General features: G+C 42.1%; 2 protein-coding genes across 8 annotated transcripts in view; both read right to left on the bottom strand.

The window, feature by feature from the left end:
- LOC131138574 (connector enhancer of kinase suppressor of ras 2-like) overlaps positions 1-7338 on the bottom strand; it is a 33938-nt gene extending 26600 nt beyond the window's left edge. For all 7 annotated transcript variants that reach the window (XM_058087597.2, XM_058087598.2, XM_078787693.1 and 4 more), the window contains exon 1: positions 6839-7338. In XM_058087597.2, coding sequence (XP_057943580.2) covers positions 6839-6902 — 64 coding nt within the window. In that variant the 5' untranslated portion in view covers positions 6903-7338. The remainder of the gene's footprint in view (positions 1-6838) is intronic.
- A 3752-nt stretch (positions 7339-11090) lies between these two features.
- LOC144894572 (interleukin-1 receptor accessory protein-like) lies at positions 11091-12374 on the bottom strand. Its single transcript, XM_078787799.1, has 5 exons — positions 12154-12374; positions 12037-12078; positions 11902-11964; positions 11424-11553; positions 11091-11340 (listed from the first exon to the last, which is right to left on the bottom strand). The coding sequence occupies exons 1-5, from the start codon at positions 12245-12247 to the stop codon at positions 11151-11153; spliced, it is 519 nt and encodes a 172-aa protein (XP_078643925.1). The 5' UTR covers positions 12248-12374; the 3' UTR covers positions 11091-11150.
- Positions 12375-12417: the final 43 nt, after the last annotated feature.

Here is a 12417-nt window from a genome sequence, read left to right as displayed (position 1 = left end):
AGGAAAACCCACATGTAAACTCAACACAGAGATGCCCAAGCGGGGAATCGAATCCAGGTCTCCTAGCTGTGTGGCCACCGTGTAGCCGCTGTATGACATTAAAATCTAAACTAAGATTTTTTTTAAAAAAAAGGCTTTGAATAGTTCACTGCATGCAACTATGGTGCGTTTATGGACAGCCGAATACAGTGAGAAATCTCAACGCTTGACGAAAAAAGCAAAAAACATTAGCAGTGAAGCATAAAATATTATGGGATGGCGGGGTTAACAGTACTCAAAGGTCATATGTTGTGTTTTTTAAATACATTAAATTTTTTGCCAATTTGATTTATTTATGGCTGCACGGCGGAACAAGTGGTTAGCGCGCAGGCCTCACAGCTAGGAGACCCAAGTTCAATTACCCCCTCTGCCATCTCTGTGTGGAGTTTGCATGTTCTCCCCGTGCATGCGTGGGTTTTCTCCGGGTACTCCGGTTTCCTCCCACATTCCAAAAACATGCTAGGTTAATTAGCGACTCCAAATTGTCCATAGGTATGAATGTGAGTGTGAATGGTTGTTTGTCTATATGTGCCCTGTGATTGGCTGGCAACCAAACACAAGGGTGTACCCCGCCTTTTGCCCGAAGACAGCTGGGATAAGCTCCAGCACCCTCGCGACCATCGTGTGGATAAGCGGTAGAAAATGAATGAATGAATTGTATTTTGCTTCCTGGATGTTTTCCAGGAAGTCCCTCTCATGTTGAGCAGACCATCTTGTCAAGCGTTCCTCCTTCCCCCAGGAAAGTACGTTGTCGAATTAATAAAATGTTCATCGAAACCACAGTTAAATGTCACGGCAAAGTGCCCTGCATGTTAACAGGAGAGCAAAACGGCCACCTTTATAGGGCTTTTTCTAACGTTTCACTGCATTGGCTCAATCATACACATGTGATTCTCCCGTGGGCCGACCCAGCATTCAGATCAGGTTGAGCTGGCAGCGAAGCAGAGGAGAGGAAACAAGAAGTTTCATGGTTTGCACAAAACTTAAAGGCTTAACTAATCAGCCTCTTAACCAAGTTAATTGAGACTCATTATGTCAGTGAAGTATCCCCCTGTGTTGCCGTGGAAACCATGGAGCGGGCTATTGGCAGGGGGATTCCCATGATGGCTGAGCAAAATGAAAGGAATACTTTCATATGAGGGCCGTGTTAACTGATTGTTAGTGGGAGATGTATGGATGATTTTTATGCTGCTTTGCACGGCATCGTCACTACATTTTAATCACGGGGGCCTTGTGGCTACATCGCTGTTTTTCCAAAAATGGATGAAGCCGTTTCATGGTCGACTAGTCCAAAAATATTGAAAGATAACATGCTAGGTTAATTGGTGTCTATATGTGCCCTGTGATTGGCTGGCAACCAGTCCAGGGTGTACCCCGCCTCTCGCCAGAAGACAGCTGGGATAGACTCCAGCATACCTGCGACGATAAGCGGTATAGAAAATGGATGCATGGAAGTCATATGTCAGTTATTTAACACTGATGACACAATACCTGCATTAATTCAGCCATGAAAAAAAAAAAATTCTCCCAGTCGGTGTGGCAGTGGTACATTTTTTACTTCTTACTTCCCCTTTCTTCCGCGCTCAGTTTCAAACCTATTGTCAATTTTAGAATAAATTAATTGGATGCTAACTCCTGTAGCCTCCGCATGGTGGTGCATACAAAAATACATAGAATTGGCGTATGTATGGCAGATTAATGTTAGACTGGCTGTGCTGTATATTAATCAAGTGACAAACGTCATAGTGAGGATGGATGATACTACAACAATCAGGACGTTTCCCAGTGCTAACGCTGCGTTATTATTACTTATCATGTCTACTATAGGGGTGTTATTTAATATCTACAGGGCTCTAATGTAGAAAATGTTTTTAGGAGGTCATAAACAGGTTTTCTGTGCTTTAACTTTAACAAAATATTCTATTTGTTAATACTGAATTCTACGGAAATTCACCCATCACGGTCGGGTCAATTAACCACGGTAAACTAGGGACAACTGTTGCTTCAATTAGTCATCGATTACGCCAAAAATGACGGAAAACTGTTGATTACTGATTGCCAACGTCAAAGTTGATGTGTGTGTTTTGCCTAGAACACAAAGATCAAAAGGTCTGATTTCACAGATGACTAAAGGAATTAAAAAATATTCCCATTCTCCACTATCAGACCAAACATGAGTGTCTATGCATCTACCAGGGAATATAATGAGAAATAGAAAAATAAGCTAAATGTGCTGTTGGGAAGGCGTAGTAGCTATCTTTCCTGACAGTATCACTGTGATGATGTGCTGATTACACCAAAGTCATCTCTGCTGCATCGGTTTTCTTGTCCATTTCGTGACCGAGTCAGATTATCAGTCACGAGGAGAAGAAGTTAAAAGCACGGTGTTGACTGTAATCCACTGATTATGGAAAATAGTACATCACTAAATGATGGATTAGTGCCAATTCAAGTCATCATTGATTATTGCTGAATAATGCTGAACTTTTGGATAGCAGATTTTTGATAGCGAGCACTTTCTCGACCTATAAATGTTGTTAAAATGTTGTATTATCGTGTTAAACGGTGCCAAAGTGTCAGATATTCAGGGATCACACATACTTGTGGGTCCAGCCAAAATGGCGTCTTATTGGAGGGCAGCGGGGTGTGCGGGGACTGCTGGGGTGCTGGGCACTCGGTGGGTGCACTCAGGGGCTAGGGGGGGTCGGGGCCAGGTGGGTTGACTGGCGGGGTTGGTGGTGTGCTTCAGCAATGTTCTGGGGTTTTGCTGGGGTGTCCGATGTTCCCACTCTTCTTTTGTTGTTTTGTCTTATGTAAGATTCTGTGATTATATGTGTGGGGAAAAAAAAAAAAACTTATTGAATTGGTAACTGCTATGGCGTGGAGAAGGGGTAGGATTTAATAAGCTTTGCTTCTTCCTGCTCCTTTTCAGACACGTGTAGTAATGAGGTGTTGTGTGTATGCATGTATATATATATATGTATATATGTATGTATATATTTGTGTATGTATATGTATATATATATATATATATATATATAAAAATAGATAGATATTGTAAGTGCATATGTGAGAAAGAATAATGTAACATAGTATTCATGTCTGAAATAAATTAAGAAGACTAAAAAGACTATATTAAAGTATGGGTGGCTCTGGGAACCTATTATAGGCTGCAAAACGTAGACGTACATATCCGGAAGTCCTCGGGAACGCTTGGGAGTGTGACCAAACATAGTGGAGGAGGGCTATTAACTGTATTAAAGTAACTGTATTAACTGTTTGGATGGGAAGCAGGAAGTCCATGGAATCGGGAAAAAAAAAAAAAAAAAAAGGAAGTCCATGGGATTAATGCTGGTAAGTATGGAGTTTTAAAACAGCCACAGAAGATCAAATTTGCAAAGTATGGAACCCTGCAGGAATACAATCGGCATGTCATGAATGAACAAAACAGATTAGACGTCATACATGAAAATGCTTTAGCAGAATTTCTAATAAATAATTCCAAGCTTGTTGCAACACTTGCATGCCGATACCAAATTCAGCACAGAAACCAATCCAGATATGAATCAATATCTCATTTTGATGTCAACATTGGCCAATACTATCAGGCATCCTTAGTAAAAACCCAACAGAAACCACAGTGAAAACAGATTTAGCGTACTTCCACCAAACGTGGTGCTCCGTTCCTGTTCTTCTTTTTCCACTAATGAGAATCTCTCCTTTAAAGCGGCTTTGTCACAGCTGGGAATAAAGCGTCTTGCGCACACAAAGCACTATGGTAGGGGGTGGAGAGTGGAATTGTGGGAAGGTCACAGGGCGCCCCTGTTTGGCCTCCAGTGACATCACAGAGCCCTATGCTAATAATAATGGAGACACTGAATAGTGACCACAAAATGCAGCCAGGCTTCGGAAGCCCCCCCCCCCTCTCTCTTGCCCCTCATCACCAAGCACCACCGCATCCCCCTACTCTCCCTCACTTTACATCACCATTACTGGGCCCCGGGCGCTGGAACCGTCACTGCTCCACTTGTCACATGTGGGAAAGTGAAGACGCTCTCTCTCTCTCTCGCCTTCATTTCTTGACACATCATCTTGGTTTAAGCACTCTAGCCTCCGCGTAATCACATCATGCAGCTACATGTGTGACTTTTCATCTCAGGCACCGCGCAAGCAAAAACATTCATATTGTGGGATCCATCTTTAACGGCGTGTGTGTGTGTGTGTCAGTAAAGGTATAATTAATGTACAGTTGAAGCATCATCAAGGACCTGTGAGCAAACACGTGCAGCAAAACAACGCAACACACACACTGTCAACACAATCTGCTATCTATCCATCTATCCATCTAAACCTCAAAACAACAAAATGTCTAGCAGGTCTTCCCATGCATATACACTACATGAATAAATACAATAAAACTCCCTGTATGGACGTGGCATCAAGCAGAACAGCATACTTGCTCACGGTGCAACAAAACAAAAACACATCCACGGCGAGTTAACCCATCCCATAAATCCAAAACTAAGTGCGAAACATAACACATAACTTAAAACTCTTATTTCCCACATGCCCGCAAGGCATGCTGGGTCGTTCTGCTTCAAGAACAACATGAACAGTAAAACATTGGATAACAATTTGTTTTTACTTCTATGATGACCTCCTCAACATGCGTTGTCATCAAGCTAAATGTAGTAGGTACCACAAGCTACCCAGCATGCCTTGTGGTAGTGTTTTTTTTTTTTTGCATGGGTAGTGCACGTAGGTATTTGTTCGTATGCCCTCATGTTTCAGTAGGTAGGTTGTGTTGACGTGTTGTGTTGTTTGGATGGCTTTTGTGTACTAGATACAGATTGCATGTGACTGTTTGGGCGACTCATGCGTTCTCAAACAGAATTTGGAAATGCCGGGTGGGCCGGATTAAGATGCTTGGCGGGCCTGATGTGGCCGATGGGCCGCAGTTTACCCACCCCTGATTTTGAGGATTCATCTAGATCTACATGGAGAAATACCAGTCATTGAAACATCATGCTAGACAATGTTTTTGGATTTTTTTCTGTGGCAAAAATGTATGGAACCAAGAAAAGAGGACTTATAGTTTGTTTATTTACTTAAATGTTAATTAAATCTTAATAACAGTTCTGGGAGTGAAAGGGCATATTGGGAGGGTTGGCAGAGGGGAAGCAATTTACATATTTCATTCATTCATTTTCTACCGCTTATCCTCACGAGGGTCGCGGGGGTGCTGGAGCCTATCCCAGCTGTCTTCGGGCGAGAGGCGGGGTACACCCTGGACTGGTCGCCAGCCAATCACAGCGCACATATAGACAAACAACCATTCACACTCACATTTATACCTATGGACAATTTGGAGTCGCCAATTAACCTAGCATGTTTTTTGGAATGTGGGAGGAAACCGGAGTACTCGGAAAAAAACCCACGCCTGCACGGGGAGAACATGCAAACTCCACACAGAGATGGCTGAGGGTGGAATTGAACGCTGGTCCCCTAGCTGTGTGGTCTGCGCGCTAACCACTTTACCGCCATGCAGCCCTACATATTATTTATCGAAATAAAATAACAATAAACAGCATTAGGGTGGCACGGCGGTCTAGTGGTTAGCGCGCAGACCTCACAGCTAGGAGAGGAGACCAGGGTTCAATTCCCACCCTCGGCCATCTCTGTGTGGAGTTTGCATGTTCTCCCCGTGCATGCGTGGGTTTTCTCCGGGTACTCCGGTTTCCTCCCACATTCCAAAAACATGCTAGGTTAATTGGTGACTGCAAATTGTCCATAGGTATGAATGTGAGTGTGAATGGTTGTTTGTCTATATGTGCCCTGTGATTGGCTGGCAACCAGTCCAGGGTGTACCCCGCCTCTCGCCCGAAGACAGCTGGGATAGGCTCCAGCATACCACAACCCTCATGAGGATAAGTGGTAGAAAATGAATGATTTAAGGAGTAGGACACTAGCAGAGCTATGTTAGCTAGAGTGCTAACAATACACTCACATTATAAGAGTGACATCATACTACTTTTCTGAAGAAAAACACAATGATCAAACACATGGAGGTCTCATCTAAATGGCTCTATGCCCCCCCCCCCCCACTCGGTAGAAAAAGCGGTAGAAAATGAATGAATGAATAAACAGCATTAATAATAAATGTAAAAATACATGAGTGTGAATGGTTGTTTGACTATATGAGCCCTGTGATTGGCTGGCGACCAGTCCAGGGTGTACTCTGCCTCTTGCCTGAAGACAGCTGGGATAGGCTCCAGCACCCCCTGCGACCCTCATGAGGATAAGCAGTAGAAAATGAATGTTATAATATATTGGGGGGAATGAACTGAAATGCACAGTGTATAAATAAAAAAAAAATTCATATTATTTACCTGCCTATTATTTCTGGTCCAGCTGGAATTGTCCAAATGACGTGTACCTAATAAAGTGGCCTGTAGTCTGTAGTACAGTGCTGAGCATCTGTGGATGAGTGAGTAGCTCAAATGCTTTCCCAAGCTCCAATATTAAAGCTTTTAGTGGCTTTGTGATGAAGATTGGTTATCTAAATGAGGATTTAGAGGTTTGTTTGTTTGTTTTAAATACGCCTCCTGTGAGATTCCGTTCACAAAAGCACACAATGGAGGTTTGTTTACATGCTTTTAGTGCAGCAAACGGGCTGAACCTCCATTCAAAAAAAAAAAATGATTAAGATGATGAAATGGCTCATCAGGTGTTTTGTCTCTTTGTGTTCGAGGCTTGCAGCGCACATTGAATCGCAGTGCATGTTGTGTGGGAATCTTACCTTTCATCCAGTCCACCACTTGCCCGGAGCTCCACTTGCTGACGGGCTCCATGACCAGAGCCATGCACACAAGTTTGTCTTGTTCACGCCTGACAAAAAGCAACAAATTGCGATAAAACACAAAATAGGTAAAGAGGCTTACAGCAGGGGTAGTGACTTGCTCTGCGGGGTTAAGAAAAAAGCGGAGTTAGCGCCTAAATGTGGCTTGAAGACCACACTTGGGCGCATTCCTGTGCTGCTGGTTGCCGTCAAAAGAGCTGCTTTACTTGGCTCCTTTACTTTACATGCGTGTCAGGCTCCCGTGGACAGTGTGGGGTGATGATGGTGGTGATGATGATGGTGATGCTGCCTGCACGAAAATACAGCTGCCTTCCAAAATACATCCAAGCGGCAGCATTGGGGTTGGGAGAAGCCACTGGCTTTGTGCAGGACTCTTGAAAGCAAAGGTTGCCTCGAAGCATCCTCCCCTCACATTGTACAGACATGGAGGAGGCACAGCCCACAGCGCGCACAGTGCGTGGGTATGAGGGCTGATTCATGCCACCAAGCTGTGTGCGTGTGCGAAGGGGGGAGGATGGAAAAGAGGAGGGGCTACCTGAAGGAATTTCATGGAACTGACAATACAATTTCCCATAAATAAGAACCACAGCAAGTCAAGGTAACGTAGGTGAACAAAAGTATTGGGTCACGACCTGCAGGCCTTTCATGTGTGCATGAAATAATAATACAGTAAAGTCTCGTTATATCGATATCGGTTATAACGAATTACTGCTTATTACGATACTATTTTCATTTCCCGGCAAATTTATAGTCTTTTATGATATAATTAGTTCCGTTAGTACGATACCCGGTTATTATGATAATCCGGTTACTAGGATGCCCTTTTCATCTCCCGCCAGCCAATTTGGTCTGCTTATATCGATACAAAAGCAGCTTAAATCAATCTTTGCTTAAGGATTTCAATACCAAAAAAGAACACGGCGAACGGCTGCTTCCAGTCAACTTTATTTTTCACACTTCCACCACCAGAGTGCAGCACACACAGCGGAAAACACCCGTCCCTCGCGCCTACCCCTCCGGGTGGCAACACCTTCCCTATCGATAGTTCCGGGGTGAATTATGTCCCAGTAACCGGTAATCACTACAGCGTAAGTTTATTTTTATTTACTGTAGTACAAAATTTATTGTAGTACAAAAGCATGCTAGGTACGCAATCCATGAACTCAAGGAGAAAATTACATGCCATATCAAAGATCCGCCCACTTTTAATGCAGTTCGGCGCAGGATCGGATATATGGATAGTCCGGTTATATCGGTATTTTTTCCGACTCCCGAGAATATCGATATAACGAGACTTTACTGTAATAATGTTATATTAAGGGCGGCACGGCGTTTGAGTGGTTAGCATGCAGACCTCACAGCTAGGAGGACCAGGGTTTGATTCCACCCTCTGCCATCTCTGTGTGGAGTTTGCATGTTCTCCCCGTGCATGCGTGGGTTTTCTCCGGGTACTCCGGTTTCCTCCCACATTCCAAAAACATGCTAGGTTAATTGGCGACTCCAAATTGTCCATAGGTATGAATGTGAGTGTGAATGGTTGTTTGTCTATATGTGCCCTGTGATTGGCTGGCCACCAGTCCAGGGTGTACCCCGCTCGCCCGAAGACAGCTGGGGTAGGCTCCAGCACCCCCGCGACTGCTTGTATTGTTTCTTGAATTGGCTCATCGTTGTGCATTGTTTGAGGTCCTTACTCGATCCATTCCATAGTTTGATTCCACATACTGAAATTTAAGTGTTTCAAATTTAGTTCTTCCCTGAGATCATATTTCTCCTCTCTTGTAGAGAAGTATTGGATGACATTTTTAGGTAATTGGTTATTTTTAGCCTTGTGAATTATTTTAACTATATCAGCAATTTGAAGTATTTGTGATTTTAGAAATAAGGAGTTAGTATGTTCTCTGGAGGCGGCATTATGAATTATCCTTACTGACCTTTTTTGTAGTACATTTAGCGAGTGAAGATTGCTTTTATAGTTATTAGCCCATATTTCCACACAATAAGTAAGATATGGTAGAACCAGAGAGCAATAAAGAGTGTGGAGTGATTTCTGATTGAGAACAAATTTTGCTTTGTTCAATACTGAAATATTTCTGTCCACCTTATGTTGTATATTTGTAATATGAGGTTTCCAGCTCATATTTTCATCTATTGTGATCCCCAGAAATTTATTTTTGTTCAGCCGTTCAATGTCCACACCATCTATTTGTATTTGCTGGTGTGTGTTCTTTCTGCTGTTACCAAACAGTATGATTTTAGTTTTACTTAGGTTCAAGGACAATCTATTATCATCAAACCATCAATGATTTCGTCTGTACTCCCTCCCGAACAAAAGCATGTGCCACGAGATTTAAAAAAAAAAAAAGGCCAGACTTGAACCATCTAACATAAAACATTAATTATTGTATAATTTGTACACAATGAAGTCTCAAGTCATCATATTTTTTTATTGTACCATTACCCCTCTACTAGCATCTCACTACAGCTATTTTAGCAAATGATGTGTGTGAGTGTGTGTCGCACTCCTGTGGGCACTAATCACCCCCCATACCCACAATGATTCCTCCTGCTTTCTTTGTGGCTGTTCAGCTTCCATCACACAAAGGGCAGTGTAGTGGAAAGACGGTCACCAATGAGACAAGGATGCTGCTTTCCTACTGCTCTACTGGAAACAGCTTCAGGCTGGGACTCTATTTATTCAGTGCACGGCCACTCAGTCTGCACTACATTCCAAATACTCTATACAGTAAAGTCTCGTTATATCGATATTGTCGGGAGTCGGAAAAAATATCGATATAACCGGACTGTCGTTATATCCGATCCTGCGCCGAACTGCATTAAAAGTGGGCAACGAACGCCAGCATGTACATATGAAAAACAGTGATTATTGCATTATTGTGTCTTCGTTGGAATAGGTGTGTATGCTATGTCAGTTGGTTCTTCTGTTGCAGGCATGTGTTTGGCCAGCTATGTGGGGCGGGTTGAGCATGACCTGTGAACCAGGAAGTGCGGGAATTGGTGTGTGTGCTGCGCTCTGGTGGTGGAAGTGTGAAAAATAAAGTTGACTGGAAGCAGCCGTTCGCCGTGTTCTTTTTTGGTATTGAAATCCTTAAGCAAAGATTGATTTAAGCTGCTTTTGTATCGATATAAGCAGACCAAATTGGCTGGCGGGAGATGAAAAGGGCATCGTAGTAACCGGATTATCATAATAACCAGGTATTGTACTAACGGAACTAATTATATCATAAAAGACTAGCAATTTTCCGGGAAATGAAAATAGTATCGTAATAAGTAGTAATTCGTTATAACCGATATCGATATAACGAGACTTTACTGTATTATAAAGTAAGAATAAAATAGTAGAATTATTTATCTGGGGAGTTACATTATTTGGCTACAGCGAATAATTGAAATAAATATTTACTTTGATGTACCCACATTATTGACATGATAATCAATAATCATAGAAAAATGTGTAGGAAGCTTAACAAGCCATAACATGTAACAAGAAATAATTACAATACACCATTTATTGTGATTAGAAACTATTGTGTTTTGTGTAATTCTAGCAATAAATTGAGTTCACATTAACAATAAAAGATGATAATTAGATGTTTTTAAGGAAGCAAATTGAAGGTATTATTTTGCCTGATTGTTTTTCTCTTCCAACCTCCAGGTGGCACCATAAACCGTAATTTCTTTGTAAGTTTGTTATTCAATGGACTGGACTAAAAGAGCGCTGGCAGTGGTTTTTGGGGGGGCATTTCCCATCTGGCAAAGCTGTAGAACAACTATTGTTGGTTTCCTGAAACTGTCATTTCAAATAATACAATATAACTTAGTAAGCAAAACACATTTGTGACTAGGATGTACTTCAAAGTTCCTATAAGGAAATTGAGAAGACATGAGAGCAAGCAGTAAAAAGTATTCAAAGACTATTATATTGGTCAAATCGTGTTTCTCTGCTGGCGTTCTTTAGGGAATGATTGACAAGTACTTCCTTTAGGGAGGCGGTCAGCGTGTATGGAATAATAATGACAGGCTCCACTGTAGCCTGTAGTGAAGACATTCTATGGAATACGAGTCTTTTCATGTATATTAGGATTGGATTTGGATTCACGGTATTTGATTCGGTTTTCATTTACAGATGAATGATGAAACAGAGGTTATTTTTTTTAGGGGTAAACAAGAGGTAATATAAGTGTAATAAAATACATGCATCTTTTATTTTCCCAGACAATGGTGTGTCCCATTTTCAACTACAATGACACCCAGTGTTTTTGTTTTCTTCCTGCACAAAACTTTTTGCTGTGAGTGTTACATTTTTACGAACCATACCAAAACTATTCATCACCACACAGGTGAAGGTGGCGGCCAGGTCCTCAAAGGTGACATTCTTCAGCAGCAAACTCCCCTGCTGAATTGTACCACTCACTAAAGTGGATCTGAAACACACACACACACACAGAAATAAATATAAATGCACGACAAATACATTCATGAGTTTGACGCGGAATACAGAACTCACATCTCCAATTCGGTTATTCTGTCATCGCTCTGAATGTCTTCAGGGAATGAGCCGTTGATGAGCCAGTAGAGGAGCGTCACATCATGCACACAGTTGGTCAAAGCTTCACAATGTAGAATCAGCGGCTGGCCTGTAAAAGAAAACCATCCACACACATATAGTTAGTAATATTACTATTGTAATACACTCAGTAATTGTTATACACTGGCCACTATTGGAGTTAAAGTGAATGTGTATCTTAGAGAGGGGATCCTATCCCAGCTGCCAGCCAATCACAGGGCACATATAGACAAACCACCATTCACACTCGCGTTCATACCTATGGACAATTTGGAGTCGCCAATTAACCTAGCATGTTTTTTGGAATGTGAGAGGAAACCGGAGTACCCGGAGAAAACCCACGCATGCACAGGGAGAACATGCAAACTCCACACAGAGATGGCCGAGTGTGGAGATTCCAGAAATTGTGTAGTCTTACCTGGTTGAGCTTTTACTTGAATGTGGTCAGGTCCAATGATAGCTGGGGATGAATATTCAGGAACTGCTGGACACATGAGTACCATGAATAACAACGTAAAAACAGACAGAAAGCCACAAAAAAAAATAGCCTTACCTGGAGTGACATCTGTCAACAATAAAGTTAAAGACCCCAGAGCTGTAGAGAGAAATGACTTTTTCTACAAGCATGATACGCTGAATGAAATGTGACGGTGTTGGTTGACAGAGTTACCTTTGAGAACAGATGACAGCGTCATGTCAACTCTTCCAGTGGTTCTCTTGACTGCTCTAAACGTACGTGGGTGAATTTCTTTACATACACACATAACAAGCTATCCACTTCCTTGTTGCCTTCTCAAATACTGGTCAATGTTCAGGTCTAACTTAGGGGACTTCCTCACAGGGTAGTTACTCGTTTATGTGGAAGAGATATATTAACTCAAACTGTCAAACAATGACGTCCAAAATTACCTTCAATTACACATATATACAAGTT

The sequence above is a fragment of the Doryrhamphus excisus genome, linkage group LG21 (assembly GCF_037039965.1).
Source record: "Doryrhamphus excisus strain RoL-2023G ecotype Guam linkage group LG21, RoL_Dexc_Guam_v1.1, whole genome shotgun sequence".
Taxonomy (NCBI): Eukaryota; Metazoa; Chordata; class Actinopteri; order Syngnathiformes; family Syngnathidae; genus Doryrhamphus; species Doryrhamphus excisus.
The sequence above is the reverse complement of the archived record's forward strand: the minus strand, read 5'-3'. Positions and strand labels throughout refer to the sequence as shown.